The sequence below is a fragment of the Stegostoma tigrinum genome, chromosome 1 (assembly GCF_030684315.1).
Source record: "Stegostoma tigrinum isolate sSteTig4 chromosome 1, sSteTig4.hap1, whole genome shotgun sequence".
NCBI lineage: Eukaryota > Metazoa > Chordata > Chondrichthyes > Orectolobiformes > Stegostomatidae > Stegostoma > Stegostoma tigrinum.
The window spans coordinates 75381412-75406144 of record NC_081354.1 but is presented as its reverse complement, the minus strand read 5'-3'; the positions used below and the strand labels follow the sequence as shown (position 1 = coordinate 75406144).

The 24733-nt window shown below is 39.4% G+C and overlaps 1 protein-coding gene across 9 annotated transcripts in view; it reads right to left on the bottom strand.

The window, feature by feature from the left end:
• Positions 1–24733, bottom strand: part of ptpn13 (protein tyrosine phosphatase non-receptor type 13) — a 224979-nt gene that overhangs the window by 61023 nt on the left and 139223 nt on the right. For all 9 annotated transcript variants that reach the window (XM_048534137.2, XM_048534197.2, XM_048534154.2 and 6 more), the window contains 7 exons: positions 23850–24033; positions 20341–20552; positions 16624–16719; positions 8438–8820; positions 5465–5675; positions 2629–2787; positions 482–653 (listed from right to left, as the gene is read on the bottom strand). In XM_048534137.2, coding sequence (XP_048390094.1) covers positions 482–653; positions 2629–2787; positions 5465–5675; positions 8438–8820; positions 16624–16719; positions 20341–20552; positions 23850–24033 — 1417 coding nt within the window. The remainder of the gene's footprint in view (positions 1–481; positions 654–2628; positions 2788–5464; positions 5676–8437; positions 8821–16623; positions 16720–20340; positions 20553–23849; positions 24034–24733) is intronic.

Here is a 24733-nt window from a genome sequence, read left to right as displayed (position 1 = left end):
TCTCAAAAATGTGAGCTTTAAACTTGGGAAGCAACCTGATTATACCAATTCATAAATACGCACAAAAGTATAATTTTTAATTTGGTTCTAACATTAGTTCCGAGACAATTGTAATAGGACAACTTGTCAGAAAGTTATAGTTTCTAGTCCCTCATTTTATCCAAATAAAACCATTTTAGTCACTTCGTTGTGATCATTTCAACATTTAGTAAATTTTAAAAAATTGTTTAATCTACATTACTAATGCATAGACAGCCAGATTAGTAGTGCTAAGCTAAATGACAAAAATCTTATGAGATGTTAACTGCACATATTCCCTATGATAGGCTTATTTCAAATTATAACGTATACTGAGACAGACAGAAAGGAGCAAAGTCCCAAAAACATGACAGTATTTCAAATTTTAAAAAAAGTTACATTATACACTGTTCAAGCCATTATTATAAACATAACAAGCTGAATTATTTCAAAAAAGGTTTACCTAGTTCTTGCTTGTGGCACATCATTGTGATATCTGGAAGCAAATGTGGCTTTATTGGAAACTCTGGTATTTCCAGAACCCGTCCAATTACTAGAGTAACAGTATCTGGGATAGATCGAAGAAAATCCACTGCTTCTGCATGGCTCATACTGGTGATGTCAACACCATTCACCTATGACAAGCAGTGGCAAAAGAACTAAAGCTGTTATCATGTAAGACACATCTTCCAAATAAATGAGTCATCCAAATCTACACCCATTTGCAAGCTTACTGTATTTCTGCCTATGCCTGGACTTGTTCTGTCTAAAATGCTTTGCTCATATGAAGTCAACATTGTGATCTGATTCTATTCAGCTGAGAATGAAGCAATGTATCTGATAATTATTACTCTGTAATTGCAAAGGTACTTTACATTATCAGTACATCAAAAAGATCTGTGTAAATTCTATTAATGTTGTTTATGAAATATACTGTTGCATTTTAAAAAGGACCACCAGGACAGTTTTGCTTTAGCAAAACAGTTTAAGCTATACATTATTCCAGGTAGGATTGCCAAGAACTAGGAAAGTTGTAATTTATATTTTAACCACATATAAAAATGATGCTATATGCAGGATGGAAGATACGGAAATTGGGCGTTTCTTTTTTTTCATTCATTACTGAATTACTTAAAAACAAACAACATGGATGCGTGCCATAACAAAGAAAATAATTGTAAAACTTGTTTAAATACATGTTTTAAGACTGAAACCTTGCAGCAGTCACTTAACATTTAGGTACTGAGACCCTATTTTTCCCGAAGGTCATAAATAATTATAGGTTTCTGGGTTTGAGGTGCATGGGGCTGTAGGCAAATTTGCCTATGAATGTCCCCAAAAAGCTCAGTAACATTCAAGCATGAAAGTGACCAACGAGAGAAAAGGCACGGTTCCATGTAGATGAGACAGAATCTGAGAGGGGATCCTCATCTAATTACAGACTATTGATGCCAGCAAATATAGGAGGGAAATAGCTTGTGACTGGAGGAGCAGCGTGCAGCAGCAGCATTATGTCAGGCTGAGGAGCCAAAAGCGGGCAGGGTTCAGGGGGAGGCCCCACAAAATGTGAGGAGAAACACAATAATTGCAAGCCAGAGAAAGAGAGTTGAGGGCTCTGTCTGAAGTGGGGAGAGAACAGTTTTGAACCTGTCAACAAACAAATATACCCTTAACCAGGAGCAAGGAATACTTGAAGTCACTGAAGTCAGGATTTCCTTGTAAATGAACATGGTCTTTCTAACCTAAGGCTGCAAAGGTTCAACAGTTACTGTTTTGGAGAAGTAGAGTTGATTCTATTACGATGAACACTGTATTGGAAAATTTAATAATTAAGCTTTGATTTGCATACATGTAGTATCATATCTCAGTTTCTTTTTACATACTATTACTTAAAATGCAGTTACTCTAACTGCAGTTAGAGACAAACATGGCGCCATTTTGCATATACTAACATTCCAAACAGGAATGAGTGACTTCGATTTTTATAGCTCTCTTTATGACTTTAGGACACATCCCAAAGTGCTTTCCATTCAGTTTCATTTCTGAGCTATTTCAACAGTAGCAGTAGATTAGCTTCTCACTTTTCCTTATACTTGTTAGCATTAAATTTCATCTACTTGTTCTATCCAACTGTATAGTTTCTCTCTCTCATTCTTTAATCCCCCAAGTTTCCTGCACTGATTCCAAGTTCTTTCCCGTTGGCATTACCTGGAATTATTTTTGCTGATTTGCAATCAGTTTCTCATTCCAAGTCAATTAATAACTGGCATGATCTTGTTACAGAGCCTCAGGTCCTCAAGTGCAATGTGTTTCGACAATGAAATAACTTTTCTCAAGTCTTCCTTTTTCACTTCTTGCTAATTCTATGATTACAGCTTTGATTTCAACAAGCCTTCTCAAAATCAAGGTTCATCAGGTCATACTTTGATGAAAGGGCATGAACTTGCAATGTTTACTGTTTTGCTCCCTCCACAGGTACTTCCTGACCTGCTGATTAGTTCCAGCACTATCTGTTTTTGTTCCAGGTTTCCAGCATTCACAGTACTTTGCTTTTGACTTATTATTTTAATACAAGTTTAGAAGACCTATGTTTGTTCTGATCAGGTTTACCATTATCAATCTGTCACCAGGTCTCAGCCTTCCATCACTTTTTGCAGGGTCCTGAATAATGTCATGTATGTAGCTACCGAAGTTTGGATCCCCTTTTGTCACAGTGAATCCCAGGCTTCCCTTTTCTGATTTCTTCAAAGTAACATGCAATTCCATTTCCTATGGTAAAGGGAATATTGATTACATTAGGTTACACAGCAGGTATTACCACATTAAAAAAAAATCTACCTGTGCATTGTATGAAATCATCCTCACTAAGCTACCTCACATCAGTTTAACTTCTGTGGGGAAATAGGGAGAGACAATTATTTGAGATAGAATAGGTACATGGGGAAAAGGTAGGTTGATTACAAAGATTTAGCATGGATTTCTAAACGGGAATTTACGTTTGACTAACTTGAAGATTTTGAAGAGGTAGCTAAAAGGTTTGAAGAAGGTAATGCTGTTGACATACATGGACTTTCAGAAGGCATTTGATATGGTGCCACTCAACAGATCTGTGAGGGAAGTTCGAGGCCACGGGATAAAACGGTCAGTAGCAACATGGATACAAAATTGATTGAGTGATAGAAAACAGAAAAAAATAGTAAATCAATAGTTTTTCAGACAGGAGGAAAGTCTACAGTTGAACACCCAGGAGTCATATTAGACACTTGCTTTCCTTGATACATGTTAATGACCTAGACCTTGGTGTGCAGGGGCAATTTAAGTTTGCAGATGACACAAAACTTGGAAGTACTACAAACTGGGAGGAGGATGGTAGAGAAATCCAAAAGGGCATTCACAATTTGGTACAGGAGGGAGATGGGTGGCAGATGAATTTCAATGTCGGGAAGTATAAGGTGATGCATTTTGGTAGTAAGAACATTAAAACACCACATAAAATAGATGGTTCAATTCTAAAGTGCGGGTGGCAGTGGGTACAGGAGCAGGAGGACCTGGGTGCATACTTGCATAGGAGAATAGAGTCCAAGAGCAAAGGGGTAATAAGACTCTTGTTAGGCCTCAATCAAAGTATTGTGTACCATTACAGGAAGATGCAAACACATTGGAGAGAGTGGAGAGTGATAATGGGAACTGCAGATGCTGGAGAATCCAAGATAATAAAATGTGAGGCTGGATGAACAAAGCAGGCCCAGCAGCATCTCAGGAGCACAAAAGCTGATGTTTCGGGCCTAGACCCTTCATCAGAGAGAGGGGGATGGGGTGAGGGTTCTGGAATAAATAGGGAGAGAGGGGGAGGCAGACCGAAGATGGAGAGAAAAGAAGATAGGTGGAGAGGAGAGTATAGGTGGGGAGGTAGGGAGGGGATAGATCAGTCCAGGGAAGACGGACAGGTCAAGGAGGTGGGATGAGGTTAGTAGGTAGGAGATGGAGGTGCTCGGTTCGCAATAAACAACTGCATCTCCCAGTCGCAAACCATTTCCAATCCCCCTCCCATTCTTTAGATGACATGTCCATCATGGGCCTCCTGCAATGTCACAATGATGCCACCCGAAGGTTGAAGGAACAGCAACTCATTATGCTTGGGAACCCTGCAGCCCAATGGTATCAATGTGGACTTCACCAGCTTCAAAATCTTCCCTTCCCCCACCGCATCCCAAAACCAGCCCAGTTTGTCCCCTCCCCCCACTGCACCACACAACCAGCCCAGCTCTTCCCCTCCACCCACTGCATCCCAAAACCAGTCCAACCTGTCTCTGCCTCCCTAACCTGTTCTTCCACTCACCCATCCTTTCCTCCCACCTTAAGCCGCACCTCCATTTCCTACCTACTAACCTCATCCCACCTCCTTGACCTGTCCGTCTTCCCTGGACTGATCTATCCCCTCCCTACCTCCCCACCTATACTCTCCTCTCCACCTATCTTCTTTTCTCTCCATCTTCGGTCCGCCTCCCCCTCTCTCCCTATTTATTCCAGAACCCTCACCCCATCCCCCTCTCTGAAGAAGGGTCTAGGCCCGAAACGTCAGCTTTTGTGCTCCTGAGATGCTGCTGGGCCTGCTGTGTTCATCCAGCCTCACATTTTATTATCTTGGAGAGAGTGGAGACGTAGCTTACATCAATGATTCCAGGAATGAAGAACCCAGGTTACAAAGACAGATTGAAGAACTTGGAACGATCCTCCAAGGAAAGGAGGTGGTCAACAGGAGATCTGATAGAGGTTTTCAAAATCAGGATTGGGCTGAATACAGTAGGTAGGGAGAATGTATTCTGTTCATAAAAGGAACAAGAATGACACGACAGATTTAGAGTGGTCTGCAAAAGAAGGAAGAATGAAGTGAGGAAAAGAAACTCTCTCATTCAGTGAGTAATTAGGGCATGAAATGTACTGCTTGGAATTGTGATGAAGACAGCTTCAATTGAGGGATTCAAGACAGCATTAGCTGATTACTGGGATAAAAATAAAGTGCAAGAGTGGGATTTCTTTCTCTCTCTCTCTCTCTCTATCAGTCCTTCTCTCTCTACTCTGCATGATACTAACTGAGTAATTAAATTTTAAAGTGCAAGGTATTTTCATTGTTTCTTCAAAGTCAGAAGGCACGCGACACCAGGTTATAATACAACAGTTTCATTTAAAATCATGATTTTGGAGCACTACTCTATCATCACATCACTCCAAAAACTTGTAATTTTGAATAAACCTGTCAGACTATAACCTGGTCCATGTGACTTCTAACTTTGCCCACTCCAGCCCAACACCATCTCCACATCATCTGCTGTTCAATTAGCAAGATGGTAATTGATCGATTACAAATTAAATCCACTGCAGTCATTATTGCAAAATGATTCTTCTGCCAAAAAGGTGCAGCATGTAACCTATCGTTGATATTTACGGGCTGTAACTCAAAATCTTCCTCTTCAAGGCTCTTGCTGTCCTGATGCTGGGCTGGAATGGCTACCGTTTCGGAGACTGAAGAATCCATTTCAGATGCTGAACTGCAACTAATGCAGTTCTCATCTACCGGAGTAGGAAAGGAAACCACAGGGTGAAGTTTAAAGCCTTGCTGCTGTGCATGACCGAGAAGCACTGGTGAAGGTGGCTTTCTAGAATACAAGAAGGATCATAATTAGCTTAAACTAAGGAAGCTTATACAAAAATATAAATCACAAATGACTTTCTTTCAAAAAAATACATTCCTTTTATGTTTAGTTTTTTTTAAAACTACATAGATTATCAGCAGCTAGATTTCTTTATCAAAGATAACAAGTCAGTAGAAGTTCCTATTGGTAATCTGAATATCAAAATCATCGTACTAAATTCAAACTTCTAATCACAATGAAAACGTGAACTCAAGTGTTTATACTGTCTGACGCCATACCCTCCTCTTCATCAAGAAACCGGTTTCTTTTTGTTGCAATAAAATAGCTGACAATCTTCCTCCAGTGGATAACAACATAGAAAAATCAGAACCCAATAATAAAATTAGCTCCCGTATTTTGTCTATTCCATATGCAGATTGTACCTGAATTACCTGCATCAATGTAAACATGAATGAAAACATCCCTCTTCCTACACAGTACAGAATAGAATTTATTGAGACAACATTGTTTTTGGTTCCGAGAAAAGGATCTTCCACTTCTATGACACTTGGTCATATCCTGAAGTGTTCCAATTAAATATATTTGAAATGCTTTCACTGCAGTCATGTAGAAAGGCATTAAAATGAAGTCCTTACAACTGTAATTGGATAAACAGTGAGATACCGTGATTCAATGATAGTGGTTGATTGGTAGAAGTTGGCTAGGACAACACTAGATCCTTTTTTACAACAAAAAATCAGCATGGGGTCTTACGTTCACCCAAGAGGACAGATGAAACCCCGATTAGTGATCTCATCTGAAATAATCTCAACTCAGAAGAGTTTTGCCTCAAACCCTGCTTGAAGATCTAGACATGTAATGTAGAGTTAACTTTCAGTGGAGTAGAGGAAATGTTGCAAAGTAAAAGCTGTGAAATTTTACCTGAGATGTCAAAATACAGGTTAACATTGCTGTTTACATAACAGCAATCCATTTGTAATTTGCTTTGTTTAATGAGAAAGAACAGCCATGGAAAGAAAAGGAAAACTGCAAAATTTGCATTTTTGAAAGGGTAGTTTCTGCTTTAAATAAATGGAGATGGCACAAAGCAACGCTGTGCAAAATAAATAACGAACTAGGATGCTTGCAAACAAATCAAGGTCCTATACAATATAGAGATTGGATGAAGGCGATGGTAAAAGAATCTTGCGTAAAATGAAGGTTGCTAATATCCTACAGTTATTTCAATAAAGGTGTAGCAGAATTTCAATAGAAATGACTGAAAATGTTTGTGGCACTTCACAGAGGTTCTTTTTAAAGAAATTATGACAAGAGATATACTAAGTCGTGTCCCATTGACAATCATCCCAAATCTCCCAAGTTGAAAGTTCCCTTAAATCAATCCAATATCCTTTGACTGAAAGAACCAGATGTGACTACAAAATACAGTTGATGGATGCCAAAAACAAATTATAACACAAAATAACCATAGAGAAGTATTATAAATAGGCCTATTGTACACTTGAAGTTAAAACATTAAACCAATTTGAACCACAGCTGTGTCTTTTAAGTAAAAGCTTTTTTTAAAGCTACCAGGTTTACATTAACTGGAGCCATAAAAGCAACCAGGAATTAAAAACTTAATCCTGTATTTTGACCTGGGCTTTCTTCCTTACAAAAAGTCTTCTTCCTTACAAGTAATCATATTCAAATAAAATTTAGTTTATTTCCTCGCCTATTTAATCAAATTAAAATGATTAATTATTGAAAAATCCTACAATGGCATGACCATTGTTGAAATCTCCTGCCATTAGCAACTTGGGGTTTGGTGGGGTGGGGCTACCACTGACAGAACCCAAACAGATCCAGCCACTTCAATATTGTAGCTACCAGAACAGGTCAGAGTTCGGGAATTCTGAGTTACATAACACATCACCTAAATTCCCAAAGCCTGCGCACCATCTACAAGACGCAGGTCAGGACTGTGCTCGGATGAGTGCAACTCTAACAAGCTCAACACCATCTTGAACAAAGCCAAATTGATTGACACTGCCTCCAACACCTTTTAAATTTTGACACCTTCCAACACTGATGCACAGGGCAGCAGTGTGTGCAATATACAAGATATGCTGCAACAAGTCGGCGAAGTTTCTTCAACAGCACCTGTGAATCCAGCAGACCCTCCCATTTAATAGGACAACGGAAGCTTGTACATAGGTATGCCACCAATTATATGTACCCGCCAAGTCACATCTCATCCTGAGTTGAAACAATATTGTCCCTCCTTCCCTGCTGCTGGGTCAAAAGCTTGGAACTCCCCAGTAGCACAGTAGATGTACCAGATTGCCAGGGATGCTCATATTCCATGGAAAAGAAAAATTGAAATCCAGCTTTCTGAGCATCACCAATTTCAAATACTGCATTACTGGAGGCCATGCCATTAGCTGCTAAGGCCTTAAAAGTTTTGGAAATGCCTGCTTAAAGCTCTCTGACCACCAATAAGACATCATAAAAGCAACTTGGTTTTGGTCATCTGCAGTAATAGCCTACAGGGATTAGTGTTAATTTTTCTTTGATAATGAAATATACTTGGGAATTTTACTACCTTAAATAAACACTAGTCGTTATTTCTGTCCTTGCAAGGATTATCAGTCATTACATCAAAGAAAAAATAAACTCCTATTGTTTTTCTACCGACCATAGAAACTGATCATTTAATAAAAATGAAACAGAGAATGTTTGAAGGAGCATAAAACATCAACTTAATCTAATCTATTTACACCAACCTGTTAATTAGTTCCTGTTTTGAAGATTCGTGTGGAGAAAAGTAAATACTTTGGATGGTTTTTTCCTGGCAGGATGGCATTTCATATTGGCCGCTGGTAAAAGAATTTGCATTCCCAAGTGTCTGACCAGTGGTGATCATTTTTTTAAAACTGACATCATCTTTCAACACAGGACACTCATCAACATCATCATCATGTGAGCTGTCTCTACAGCAATCCCTTGGAGGAGACTTCAATCTTGGATTTTGAAATTCCTTTTCAACTTCTACATCACCTTCATCCACAATACTGGTATTGGTCTTTCCAGACATCAGCAAGTTGTCCAAGCCCTGTTTCTGCGCTTTACTTCTGCAAGTCTCATTTTTCTGGGAATCATGTACACCCTGTAATAATGACAGATTGTCCTTTAATCAAATTATACAAGTATTAAGACATTTTCCAACTGCTGCAAAACCTGAAGCTTTGTTTTTAAGGGACTGTATTCTCTTAAATTATGCTGATGCATAATTATCATTTAAGTGAACTTCTACTGCAGTTGAAAAGCAGAAAATTCCTTTCTTAAAATGCCTAATGTTTTATGGATACAACTGTAATGGAAACTGTTCAATAATATGCATTAAATCTTTAACTGTGAAATGTCTATCCGAGAGAACAATGATAAAGTGCTACAAATGAAGTAAAAGCAAATTACTGTGGATGCTGGAAATCAGAAATCTAAAAAATTACGGTAACAGTCGAGTAGTCAGGCAGCATCTGTGAAATGAAAGGTTAATGTTTCAGGTCGAGATAAACTTTCAGACTAATGAAAAGTCATCTCAACATGAAACACTGATTCTGTTTCTCTCCACAGATGTTGCCTGTAGAGTAATTCAAATTCTTTTTTGTTGAAGAAGAAACAATTCTGACAGTATTATCTTTAGGAAGGAGGTATTGCAGTATCGGTGACATTTGGGGCAACCACAATGACCAGTATATTTGGAAAGTTTAAATACAAACTTAATGACAGAGAAACAAACAACTAGGATGCAAAAATGCAGAATGAATATAAGCACAGAACGTAAAAGTTAATTAAGACTTCAGAATTAGATTACAAATAAGGAAAGTTAACTGGCTCAGATTGCAGAACCAGTACATGATTTCCTAAAATGAGACGCCGCAGACCACTAACCTCTAGCTTCATAACACTGCTGCAGTGAGGCACTACACTTTGATCAACACACGGTACAGGAAAGGGAAAATTGGAAGAGGCATTGCGATTGAAGCACTGTTAAATATCTGTCAATGATCAGTTGGTGAGGTGTGGGAGAAATACATCCTCTAACATTTAGGGAGTAAATGGCATACCAAGTTCTTGAGAGGAAGGAAAGGGGTAAGAACTCCCTGATATTGACATATCCTGTGATGAGGAGAGGCTAAGAGGTTGGGTTGGGGATGGGGCTGAGGAGTGTAAGGTGGCTGAATAGCTTGGGATTCAAAATGTTTAATAATTGGAAATGTTATCCCAATCGAATGCGAGAGTACCTGCTGCCATGCTCATGGTGGTAGAGTACATGCCACGCAAGCCCTTAGAGTAATGGAACACTTCATTAACTCATAATTGTGGCACTCACAGTGCAACCAACAGCCTGGTGATTTAAATTTTACAGTTAGAGAGTCATACAGCATGGAAACAGACCCTTCGGTAATACACGTCCATACTAATCAAGTTTCCCAAACAACGCTAGTCCCACCTGCCTGCATTTGGCCCATATCCCACAAAGCCTTTCCTATTCATGTACCTGCCCAAATGTCTTTTCTATGTTGTAAGTGCACCTGCATTTACCACTTGTTCTGGCAGATCTTTTCCACATACGAACCACTCTCTGTGAAAAAGCTGCCTCTCAGGTCCTTTTAAATCTTTCTCCTCTCTCCTTAAGAATATGCCCCCTAACTTTCAACTCCCCCACCCGAGGGAAAAGACCTTTACTATTTACCTTACTTATGCAACTCATAATTGCCACCAGGTTTCAGAAAGTTCAGGAAATCAGGGGGACAGGAAGGGCCTGCTAAAGTTATTTTCCTTTCACAGACCAGGAGGAACTGAAGGAATCCCATTACACATTCAAATAAAGCTCTGGCCTCCACTCTCCCAATCATGGCCTCCATGTACCCATTTTCATAATGCTGACCTCCCCTCTTCATCCTCAATCTCCATCTTCTTTTCATCCTTCCCACCTCCATCAGCTCTGACTTCTTGCTCTCTCTCTTAATCACTGTTCGCCTCCCCCTTATTAAGTCCCAGTCACATGATCCCCACGTCTCTCTCAATTTTCAAGTCCTATTCCCACAAGTGGCTATACCCTTTAGCTTGGCAGAATGTCAATTTGGGCACCTGTTGTGTGGAAAATGGAACAATTAAATGTTAACTAGATCCTACTCTCAAACCTGACAGGATTTCTGTTCTTTGGCCTTGTTTGACTTTGGCAATTCCCATTGATATTAGGATACTATAATATCACACTTTTTCCATCCTACCATTCCTAAGGCAAACTGAATGCATGTCGATATTTAACACAGAAACAATGTTGTTGCTTTGTCTGGAACTCTAATTTCTCACCAAAAAAATACACACAAGTTAGAAACTATGCTTCAGATGTTGCAAAGCAGAAAAACAGAAAATACTGAAAACAGTCATCAGGTTCAGTACGTGTAAAGGAAGCAACAGCGTCAGAAACATCAGATCAGATGTGACATAAGCACAGTAAATCATAATAGAACAGGAGGTAGTGAGTGAGAACATGTAGGTAACATAGCCATGGGAGTGACAGGCTTCTATACTCTTTGTAGCCTATCCCAAGAAATGGATTAAAAGAAGTTGAGGAAAGGAAGTTTCATTTGAACTTGATCAATTGCTACGGTAGAGTTCCATTTTATTCCCGTTTCGTGTGATCTCCTGTAGTCTTGCATCCAACTTTTTCCTTCTTACCAACTCTGACATGTTCTATTACATTACTTGTTCCTAATTTTTGACTGAAGGGATAAAATTATACCTGGCAATTTTAACTTATCATTCCATGGAACTGATGAGACAAGCACCACAATGCAAGATACTGAGGCAGGCAAAGGGAAACCATTTACCAGCTTTGGAAAAAATCAGAATCCAACTGTTAGTACACCCTAAATTCCACTATTACAACAAATGATAGATTAGAGGATCGCAAGACTGGTGCTTAACAAGAAAAAAAAAACAATATCAGACAATGCATACAGCTCCAGGTTCAGCACAAGGGCTTCCATATAAAATTCAGGACAGTCATTATTCCGTATTAAACAGAATGAAATGCCTAGACAATAAATAAAGTACAAAACATTTCTGAAGTGCACTTAAGCCTTTTGAAGTGTATTATGGTTAGCATTGACTCAATGTTACAAAGACATTATTAATCATGCAGAAACATGTGCTGCTGTTCTAGACTTACTAAATTGGGTTTTACCATTAAACTAAAAGGATTAATTAAGTTTCCACTTTCTAAAAGATAGTTAAATGTAATAAATACTTATGGACTATCTTTCCAGTCTCAGGTATCAGTTGCAGAATCAATATACAGATAGTTTCTTATCCATTATACTGATCTCCAAAAGGAACCTTAACTTTAATATGTTTTATGACAGTTTTTGTGAAAATCTACATTTACTTCACATTTAATTTGTCATTTAAATATCAGGTGGATAATGCTTCAACATTGCTTTTCTCCAAATACTTTTCTCCAGGGAAGGGATTAAAATCCATTCAACAGAAAATGATATTTAATTTGATATGAAAGCTGGGATATATTTACAAAGAATAAAAGTTTAAAACTTGCATAAATATGCAAGATTGGATTACTATATCCTTCTGAACCCAGCTGGGACTTTTAAAAAAAAGAATGAATAGCTTCCATTAGCAAGATGACAATTTTAAAAAAAAATTTGTTCACAGGACATGTGTGCCGCTGGCTAAGCCAGCATTCATTGCCAATCCTTTTTACCCTGTTAAAGGTGGTGGTTAGCAGTCTTCTTGAATTGTAGCATATGGGGTGTCAGTTCACCCACAGTGCTATTAGGAAGGGAATTCAAGTTTTATGACACAATGATAGTTAACGAATGGTGATACAGTTGTAAGTCCTGATGGTGTGGTCAGGAGGGGAATTTGAAAATGGTGGTAGTCCCCATGCATTTGCTGCCCTTGTGATCTCTAAGCAGGAGTTTGAAAGTGCTGTTGAAGGAGCCTTGACAAGTTACTGCAGTGCCTTTTGTAAACAGTACACTGTGTTGCCATTGTGCATCAGTGTGAAGGGAGGTGTTAAAGGTGGAGGAAGTGGTGCCAATTCAACAGCTTTGCTTTGTCCTGGATGGTGTTGAGCTCCTTGCGCATTGTTACTGCCGCAGTCATTTGGGCAAGTGCATCATATTCTATGACAGTCCTGAGTTATGCCTTGTAGATGATATGCAAACACTGGCGAGACATAGAACATAGAACAATACAGTGCAGAACAGGCCCTTCGGCCCTCGATGTTGCGCTGACCTGTGAATTAATCTAAGCCCATCCCCCTACACTGTCCCATCATTATCCATATACTTGTCCCAGGACCGTTTAAATGCCCCTAATGTGGCTGAGTTAACTACATTGGCAGGCAGGGCATTCCACGGCCTTACCACTCTGAGTAAAGAACCTGCCTCTGACATCTGTCTTAAATCTATCTCCCCTCAATTTGCAGCTGTGCCCTCTCGTACAAGCTGAAGTCATCATCCTCGGAAAAAAGACTCACTGTCCACTCTAACTAATCCTCTGATCATCTTGTACGTATCTGTTAAATTCCCTCTTAGCCTCCTTCTCTCCAATGAGAACAGACCCAAGGCCCTCAGCCTTTCCTCATAAGACCTTTGCTCCAGACCGGCAACATCCTTGTAAATCTCCTCTGCACCTTTTCCAATGCTTCCACATCCTTCCTGTAATGAGGCGACCAGAACTGCACACAATATTCCAAGTGAGGCTGCACTAGTGTTTTGTACAGATGCAGCATGACATCAAGGCTCTGGAACTCAATCCCTCTTCAAATAAAACCTAACACACCGTATGCCTTCTTAACAGCACTATCAACCTGGGTGGAAACTTTCAGGATCTATGTACATGGCGACACCAAGATTCCTCTGCACATCCATACTACCAAGAATCATTCTGCCTTCATATTATTCTTCCCAAAGTGAATCACCTCACATTCATCTGCATTGAACTCCATTTGCCACCTTTCAGCCCAATTCTGCAGTTTATCCAAGCCTCCCTGCAAAAGGCAAGTTACTCACTCAGAATTTTAAGACGTTAACCTGCTGTTGACATATTTATGACTAGGAACGATTTGGTTTCCGGAAAAAAGTGAGGGTTTCAGTGATAATCGTGCAATTGAATGGTAAGGGGCAATGGTTCAATTTTCTCTTGTTGAAGATGGTTATTGCAGAGTACTTGTGGGACACAAATCTTACTCATCACTTATCAGCTCAAGCCTGTGCATATTTTCCAGGTCTTGTTACAGATGGACTGTGGTTGCTTCAATATCTCAGGAGTTGCAAACAGTGATGCACATTGTGCAATCACCAGTGAAACATCCCCACTTCCGACCTTTATGATGGATGGTAGGTCATTGAAGAAGCAGCTGAAGAGAGCTGAGCTTACATGTTACCCTGAGGGGCTTCTGCACAGATCTCCTGGATTGACCGCAAGCAACCACAACACTCTCTCTTTTGGTAGATTTGACTTTAAACAGTCAAGAGATCCCCTCACTTCTAATTACTTCAGTTTTCTTAGATACCTTGCTGCCACACTTGGTCAAATGCTGCAATGATGTCAATGGCACTCATTCTCACCTTACATCTGTAGTTTAGCTCTATGTTTGAACCAAAGGAGTTGAAATATGAGATTAGGAGCCAAGAGACCCTGGTGGAAAGCAAACTGGGTATCAGTGAGCAAGTTATTCCTTTGCAAGTGGATAACATCTTCTGTCACTTTGGCGATGATTGACAGTTGATTGGTAGGCTGGTAATGAGTCTGGTTGGATTTATCCTGCTTTTTGTAGACAGGACACATTGTTGTGTTGTTTCATGGTTAGAATATTACAGTGCCTTTCAGAGACAAGCTTATATCATCACTGTATCATAACATGTGACTTAAGACATAATGATCTCGGATCGTGACAGGTTATTGAACATTTTCTGCGCTGTGCAAATAGTTTAATGCGAGCCCTAATACATATGTGTTTGTGAATGTAATGTCTGCACATAATAACTAGCTGCAATGAATTTTTTGTTGGATTCAAATATACCTTGATATCCATGGTAACATCCAATTTCTTATATTACAGGAAATAACCCATTGGGCACAAAAATCACAATACATATTTGGGTAATTTTCCACATCATCAGGTAGATGCTGGTGTTGTAACTGTATTAGAACAACTTGGCTAGGTGAGTGGCTAGGTCAGAGGCAGGTTCTTTACGCAGAGAGTTGTGAGAGCATGGAATGCGTTGCCAGCAGCAGTTGTGGAAGCAAGGTCATTGGGGTCATTTAAGAGACTGCTGGACATGCATATGGTCACAGAAATTTGAGGGTGCATACATGAGGATCAATGGTCGGCACAACATTGTGGGCTGAAGGGCCTGTTCTGTGCTGTACTGTTCTATGTTCTATGTTCTAAGTCTGGAGCACGCGTTTTTAATGCTACTTTTAGAAGGTTGTTAAGGCGTACATTCTTTGCCATATCCAATGTCTTCAGCCATTTCTTGATTCCAGCTGAACTGCATTACCTCGGTTGAAGACTGGAGTCTATGATGCCACGGCCCTCAGAAACTTTCAGAGACACTACTGGCTGAAGACGGATGCAAACGCTTCATCTTTGTCTTTTGCTCTGATGTACTAGGCTTCCTCATCATTTAAGATGGGGATATTTGTGGGCCCTCCCGCAGATTGTTTAATTGTCCACCAGCATTTACAATGTGTCCAGCAGGACTGCAGATCATAGAACAGCAGTCATGCTACTGAGCCACTTTTCGTTAGGGATACTGAAGTCCCTCACCTGGAGTGTGCTCCGTGCTCTTGAAACACTCGGAGCTTCCTGTGAATGGTGTCCAGCATGTAGGGGCACTGATTTGTATATGGAGGGGCTGAGGTTTCCTTCCCCATGTTTGACTTGATCTATCAGACCATGGCATCCAGAGTTAAGGTTGATGACTCTCAAAGCAATGCCTTCCAGTTGTATCCCAATGTGCCACCACTGGTGATGTTGATGGTTGGCATCTGGGACATGGTCTGTAAGGTGTGATTCCATGAGTATGAATAAATTCTAAGCTGCTCAACAATCTGTGAGACAGCCTCCTAGTTTGCTACAAGTTCCCACATATTTGCAAGGATGATTTTGCAAGGATGAGCCAGGCTGTGTTCAGCATTTCTGGTGCTTCAGTGTCATTCAATTTCATTCCTTTCTTTAGACTTTATAATGTTTTGAAACAATCTAGCTGGTAGCTTACTTGGCCATTTCAGAGGGAATTTAAGAATTACATTGCTGTGTGTCTAGAGTTACATGTAATCCAGATCATGCAGATTTCCTCCCCAGTGGGAACTGTAATGGATTTAACAACAATTGCAAACGGTTACTTAGTCACCATCAGCATAACTGTTCTGGATTTTTTACTGAATGCAAATTTAATAATATTTTACGATGAGATTCAAACCCATGCCTGCAGAATTTTGGATTGGGTCTCTGGATTACTCATTATCACCACACATCATCTACATTACCCTCAGCATGGCATTTCTGAATTGCGGAATTTGGATATTAAAGAGGGTCTTAAAGGAGGTGGCAGACGTTTAGTGAGGAAACTCAAGGATTAGGACCTAAACAGCTGAAAGCATGGACATCAACAGTGAAGCAAAGGGCTGGGGTACAAAAGAAATCAGAGATAAAGGAATATAAAGTTTTCATGGAAGGAGTTGACAGTTCGGAGGATACCTGATGAGAAGAGAAACCACAGAGCTATTGACATAAAATGCTTGGAAAATTAGCAAGGATGGGAGTAAGAGATGAGCAGAATTGAATACTAAATAGGATATGGACAGCAGGATTTTGAAGGAACAGTCCTGAAATCAACTGCAATGAATTTCTATTTATACAACTCACCACAGTGGAATCAATATCTACTAACACACTAGATTTGGGTCTGTAAAGTAACAGGGTGACCTCTTGCGATGTCCGCCTGAGAACAGACACTATTTCCTGCAAGAAGAGGAGAACATTAAAGTCAGAGTTATAACTGATGAGTTATAGAAGCAAATATGCATAAATCAAAATGAGAAATAGCAGTTCTTCTGTTATTCTATACACTATTGCCGCAAGAGCATTCAGAGCTTCCAGATGGGAAAGGAAATTGTCAGTAACCCTCCATGCTTATATCCTCAAACTAGATTGGTTTTAAAATGCTACATTAAAATAGTTTTTTCTCCCCCCCCTCTGCTAGTAATTTGAGAGATTGGGAATTTAGCAGAACACGTCATGTAAGATGATATAATCTTAATGGTTTTACTAATCTTGGATCAAAAATACTTGTTCAAACATGACATGCACATTCAATCCTCAGTATAAAGCATTTACATTCCAGAACAACGAAGATACAGAAGCTTAAGGCCTGTTCTAACTTAGAAGAACAAAGTTAGCTGCATTTCTAAATATCACCCGAACCCAGTCATTATATTACAGTCATTAATTTCCTCTCATGAATCATTTTTTAAAGAACAGAGAAAGCACACAGCTTGACTGCAGTATCTAGCTGAAAACTGACTGAACAGAATAATTACATTGGAGGAGCAACTCCAATGAGCTGTTGCGTCTTGTTGGCTTCCCGCCACCTCCACCCCCCCCCCCCCCCCGCCCCCCCCAGATTATCATTTATATTTAAAGGGAAATTTAAAAAAAAACAAGTACTTTTAATATCTTCAAAAGGAAATACTGTTCAAATGGAAGTTCTAATTTATGTTTTCAATTTTGAAGCATTTTCAATATGAGAAATGTCTAAAGATGTTTCACAGCTGGCCACAGAAAATGGAGCTGGGTGCTGAAGCAGGAAGAATGAGATTACTGTGGTGACACAGAGCCTGATGACAAGCTAGGGTTTTGAAAGGATACTTAAGAGAAGGTAGGGTTTTTTGAAGGGGAACTGTAAAAATGAGATTCATGGATAAAATAAAATCATTAGACAAGGGGAAAAACTCAGTATCAGAACAGTGGAGTTTTTGAAAAGCCATATTGGTGCGGAGGAGATTTCAGACATAAGATGGATCAACACCATGAAGAAACTTAAAATTAGCATATTGAGGGATGGGCAAATAAATATCTATTCATGAGAATGTAGATGAAAGAATTTACTACAGGACATGACATAAGTTAGAGTTTCAGATACTTTGACTTTAAAAAGGAATGGAATTGAAACAATTAAATCTCACAGGGACAAAGAAATGAAGATTCAGTGGTAGGAAGCTTGATATTTGACAAAATATTTAAAGCAGATGAGGGGTCATTAGTAGCCATGGAGGGGGCTGGGGGCAATAAACGTTCATGTAGAAGCAGATCCTATGGCAGTTTGACTTAGTCGCTAAGCATCGCGAAGCTTGGCTTTGCTTGATTTGGTTATATCAGAACTAATGATTGGTGACTGACCTGACATGACTCCCTGACATTCAGGTGTATATTAGGGTCTGGAACAGAGGAGTGACGGGGGTTGGGAAAGTGTCTAATCAAAAATTGAAGTTATATTTCTCAAGTATCTGTTGAGCCTCATTGGAGCAGTGCTGAAGACAGAGTGGTGAGCGGGACACAGAATTAAAAAGGGCAAGGTATTGAAAGCTCAGGGTCACACACACAAGACTGAATGGAGGTATTCAATAAATTGGTCAGCCAAACTGCAACTGTTTTTGAAGATGTAGCAAACCATATAATGTGTAGAAAATACAGCATTCTAAATTGAAACTGGTGCAAATAAATAATTGCTTTACTTGAAAGAAATGTGCGATCCTCTTGAGGGGGGGAAGGGAGCAGGAAAAGGGATATTTGTTGTGTGTTTTCACTTGAATGTTAAGATGTTGTTGGAAAAGGATCTGGTGTGAGATGAAGGAAGTGTAGAGCACTTTGGAATGGTAATAGGAAAGAAGAGTGGTGGTATTCTGCACGTACTCAAAGAAAGTCCATTCAGTATTGAGGTTAGTAAGGTGAGGATGAGGACAAGAAGAACCCCATATTGGTTTGGGGAGGGATGTGGGCAGTAGAAAGGGAAAATGCTGGAAGATACACCCATGTTCATCCACCTCGTTTGGTGAAACAGATAACATGAAAGTGGAGAATCCAAGCAAACAGGTTTAGTGCTTAGAGGAAACAGGATAGTAAGAAGTATAATCTAGGTTGACATGGGAGTCAGTGGGTTTATAGCAGAAATTGGCTACAGGCCCATCCTTAAAACAGAGATAACAATGCAGAGTAATAGATAAGACAATTTGGAGACAGTCTATGTAAAGAAAAGGAACAATGTAAATTGGCAGTAAATATGACAACATTTTCCGGCTCAGGGTAATTGCTGAATCTGCACCAATACACACAATGTGCCAAAAAACTTGGAGTGACAGAGGGAACATGTACAATATTTCACAAAGGGCTGACATGGTGAGAATCCATGTGGAAAGTCACAGGACACTCACTGTTGGAGGGAATAAAAGGAATCAAGGGATGAATTGTGCACTGTACCAAAATGTTCAGCTGGATACAGGTCGTGGATGGTGACTGATTGAGCCTCTATTTAAAGAGCAAGCTGTGTGCTCTTAAGCCTCATGGATTGGGAGCAGTCTTAGATGAACAGAATTCCCATGATGCTAAGTAGGAAGCTAGGGCTAGGAAACTGTTTATGCAGCAGATGGCGTGGGAAAGATTATGAATTTAAATCAGGAGAAACTGGACAAGGAAAGGTAAAAGACATAAGAATAGGAAAATTCAGTTGGGAATAAAAATGAAACCTTGGGTTTATCAGGACAGATCTAATTGTGAGAGGAAGGAAACAGAAGTAGGCTGTAAACAACTGGTAGGACCTCAGACTTGGTAGCATGAGGTGGGACAGGACAATCTCCAGAGCTAATGAGGTCAGTCTGAGTAATAATATCCTAACATTTAAATTGCAATCCTGGGCGGGTAGGTAGAAACTTTTGAGAGAAAGTTGGAATTCAGTAAACTAAAGGCTTAAAAATAAAGCTATGTCACGCTTTATGATAATCCTGTGTGCAGGCAAAAAAAACTAGACTTCTTAATCCTTTTATAGCACCTTCCAACCCACAAACTTTACCACTTACAAGAATAAGGAGAGCAGATACATGGGAACACTACAACCTGCAAGTTACTCTCCATGCCATACATCATCCTGACTTGGAAGTATATTATTAAAACCCTGAAACACCCTTCCTGTCAGCACTGTTGGTGTACCTATAGCCCAAAAACTTTGACTGTACAAAACATAGCTTGCCAGCATCTTTTCAAAGGTGGTTATGGGTGGTTAAAAACTGTTGACCCAACCAGCAACGCACACAATGAATAAAAATGAAACCCTATTACAAGCACTAAACCCTAATGCAATAGGGTTATGAGTTTTTTTTCCAATTATAGAATTAAATTGATAATAAAAGACTTGTGAATAGAGTCAAATCTTAACATGCGTATACTGACAATTTCCAGGTCATCCATTAATAAATTAAACACCTCTCCAACTCTACTAAAAACACACCAATATAGTTTCACAGAAAATTATTTACATGGTTCAACAAGTAGATTTATACAATAAACTATCTTATTTCTAGTGTAACATACCTGCTTTGACAGTCCTTTCAAAGGGATATCATTCACCTGTATTATAACATCTCCAACATTAATCTTCCCACACTCTGCTGCTGGTTGCCCAGCAAAAAGTTTCTTTATTTTTACTGCATTTCCATTATGTTCAGGAACAACGTCATTGCCTTCAGTAAAACTAAAACCCAATCCAGAGGAGTTTTTTATTAACTTTACTTTAAATAGGTTACCTGCAAAAGATGAAAAATGTTTTCTATTTTAAATGGATTCAAAAGTTACTTTGCAGAGTTAATGTGGATTCACAGCATTAAAAGAATAAAATGTCATTCAGTCCACCAGGACTGAACCTGCTCTTTCAGACACAATCCCTTTAGTCCAACTCGTCTACTGTTTCCCGATATCACTGCAACTGCTTCATCTTCAGGAGTTTATCCAAGATCTGTCTGAAGGCTACTTTTGTATCGTCACCCACAGCTAAATGAGCAGTGCATTCCAAATTCTAAACCATCACTGTTTAAACGCCTTTCCTTCATATTGCCTCTAGGCTCCCAGCCAGTCATCATAAACTGAAATCTTTGTTTCCAGTTGCTGAAGAGTTGATAACTATCTCTCTTCATATACCTTAACTAAATATTTAATGATTTAAACAGTTATATCAAAACCTCTGTCATTTTTCTCACAATAACCTGAGCTTCTCCAATTTATAACCTCATCACTGAGAACCATTCAAGTAAATTTCTACTTTACCTCCTCCAAAGCCTTCACATTTTTCGTAAAATATGACATCCAGAATGTAAACAATACCACAGCAGAGGCCACACTAGAGTTTCATTTGAGTTTATCAAACTTCCTGGCTTTTATACTCCACATATGCTCACGTCTTCATTTTCTGTTTTCTTATCATGACCAGCCACATTCAAATTCAGTTGCGCTTAGATGCTCTCCAGTTCGCTCACATGCGTTTTAGATTGTACCATTTGAATTGAATTGGTTCTCTTCATTCTTCCTTCCACTGTGTATCACCTTATATTAGTGTGTATTCAATTTCACCTCCAATTTTTCCACCAATTCCACCACACTGTATCATTTCAAATGTTATCATTTTATTGCCCTCCCTGTTTATCGTATTTCCAAATTTCACACCATATGCAAACTTTGAAACCAAGTTCTGCATTCCCAGGTTCAACTCATTAATTCACAGCACAGACAACATTAGTTCAAGTCATAAAACACTGTTTATTTTTTGGACTGAAGTGGCATTTCCTCAAACAGTCATTCATTGTAATTCTCTAATTTCTATCCTTGAGGCTATTTTGTTTCTTCACTACGATTACCACTTTTAACCATTAGCTTCAACTTTGCTGACAAGGCTAATGTATGAAGCTTGTCAAACCTCACTTGAAAAATCCATATACACAACACTAATGTATGTGTATCTCCATTTTGAAATGCCCATATAGAGGTGGCGATGACTTTATTAAAAAATTTATTTCTAGGATGTGGGCATCACTAGTTACAGATGCATATATTGCCCAAATCTAATTGGCTAGAGGGTAGTTTAGCATCAACTACATTGCTGTGGGTCTGCAGTCAAATTTTGGCAGATTTTCTTTCCTAAAGGATATTGATAGGGCCAAGTAGGCAAGGCTTGGTGGCTACAGTAAAATCTCAAACAGCAGATATAGGGTAAACTCCTGTTCAGTCCTCAAACCTGACTCCATGCTTTTAGGTGCCTGTCATTTTAATCCTGAACCAGCAGTGATAACTCTTGCTGCTCATGGTAAACTCCTTAATTCATCTGGTTGTCTCTCCAACCGGGGGATATTGGTCTACCACGTGCAAACCCTTAGCAGCCTAGGGAAATGGATATTTTAATTGGGCATTTAAATCGTCACTCGTCCCTGGTCAGAAGGCAGTCAAGTTACCATCACTGCTGCCAGTGGAAAATCTCTCCAGCAGCGTGATTACATCAGGAACTGGTCCCACTGCAGCTCTTTGACATTCTACCACCCACCTGCCTCCCAAACCACTGTCTGTGCCAGTAAAATGCTGCCAATGTTGAGGTGGTGTGAACAGAAACATCGCTGATGAACACAAATGGCAGAAAATAGGACAGTGTTATCATCAAGATGGGAAGAGTTCACTGTCACTCTAGTTCCCCTATTCCATGCGTCAGGCCATGAAATAAAAACAGTTCTTCCAGTTACTAAGATAGTCAACAAAATACCTCGCCTTTATCAGGTTTTAAATAAAATTATCCATCAGGTTTCTCAATAAATGAATTAAGTTAATTATCAAAACAAAACTTGCTAATGAAGGTAGAATAATTGGTTACCATATATCATTGGTAATACAGAAATAAAGATATTTATCTGTCTTTATATCCCTGCACGCACGTGTGCGCGTACACACACACACACCCACACACCACGTTGGTGAATGGGACGGCAAATGTAGGATGTTCTAAAATCTGTCTGACATTCTGAAATGTGATATCAAATACGGACAATTATCTCCAGAGACCCTTCAGGTAGACTGCTCCAGGAATACAATACCGAGACATCCCTTCAATCACTTGAAGGTTTCACCCTGATCTCAGAATTCCTACAATGCAGAAACAGACCATTCAGCCCACCATTCTGCACTGATGCTCCGAACAGCCTCGCGCCTTGATCCACCCTATCCTCTGTAACCTTGGATTTCCCATGACCAATCCACCTAACCAACACATCCTGAACACCATGGGCCAATTTAGAATGGCCATCCATCTAACCTGCACATCTCTGGACTGTGGGAAGAAACCAGAGCACCTGGTAGAAACTCACAGACATGGACAGAATGTACAGAATCCACCCAAGGACCAACAAGGTTTTCTTTTCAGAAACAGGAGAGATAGCTGGGGAGCTCTCTTTTGTAGGCTTCTTTTCCGTCCAACTGATGTGATGAAGAGAAGCTCACTAAGCCAGTCACTATTCAAACAGCCCAAGGAGGGTCTACAAAACAGCACTGGCATCTGTATTTGGCAGTACAAAGTACTGATATTACATGCTAAATATCCTATACTTCTTCGATTTGTATTCTTCATTGTGATCAAAATAATATGAACATCATGAGAAAATGAACTCATGGAACAGGGCAACTTCAAAACTAGTTTTCTCTCTGGGGTTGGGAGGTGTGGAAAAAGATTCTCTTAGAATATCTGATACAATGGAAAAACATGCTTTCTTCCTTAATAGCATGTTTTTAAACTTAGGCTCAGTAAAATATCACTTTATTGCACCAGCATGAAATTTTCCATTTTCAAGAGCCATATTCCAAGCTAGTTTTCTATTCCTAAGCCAAACGTAGTGACCAAACTTGTATTCCATTTGAATCAACTGCAGTGCACAACAGGGAAGGGCCCGAGGCTATTCTTGTTGACTATGGTTTAACTGTCTTTAAACAAAAACTGAACAATTAGGAGTGCCTGCAAATGTTGCTTACAGCGTAGTTATGTCTCAACAATCTTAAACATCAAAGCTCCTTACCATCATTGACAAGACAGTAGTCTTTGGCAGTTGAGGACATGAGTTCTGGGACTAGTTCTTGCTTGTCAGCTGATTCACATGATGTATTTTGATTGGCTGTACATGGAGGTGTGCACTGTGGAGTGACAGGAGCATGAACGCTGGCTGCTGGGAGCTGCCCCTTCTCCACTAACAGATTAACCACCTGGAGAGGATGGATATATTAAGTACATTTTGACTTAAAATCGAACTTCAATGCATTCAAACGCATGACAAGAGAATTTGACAATTCTGTTGGTTATAGGGATTGCTTCTATCCTTTGCGCTTGTCATAATATACACTAAGGACTGTCAATTGACTTCAAAGAGCTGGACGCATCATCTTCAATTTGACAGGCAAACTAAAACTAGGGTTTCTATGAAGTTTCAGTATATTCTGCTGCATTGAAATACAATGTAAAAATGTTTGAAGAGGCAAGGAACTTTGTAGTCACCGAGTGAAAACTTTAAACAATATGTCATAGTGCGGGCTGCCTGAACAGTGGTTCAATTTAAAGCACAACACGTAATAATAATGAAGAAACAGAACAAAATATATTAGTAACTACATCCATAGCAATTACAAGGCAAAACAACAAAACAGTTCCTAGGAGTGCTGTTACCGTATTTACAATACAAGGATTGCCATAGTTCAAGAACTTTCTCAATGACAATTAGGGATAGGCAGCAATTGGAGGCATCGTCAGCAACACCACATCCCATGAATAATTTTTTAAAACTCTTCCTGGTCAAACTGACAATGTTTGTGCAGCTGCATTTTAAGAAAAATCTGAATTAACCAGTAATGTATATATTTTCTGAACTCTCCAATTTAATAATAACTTTCCTATAACAGGGCGACCAGA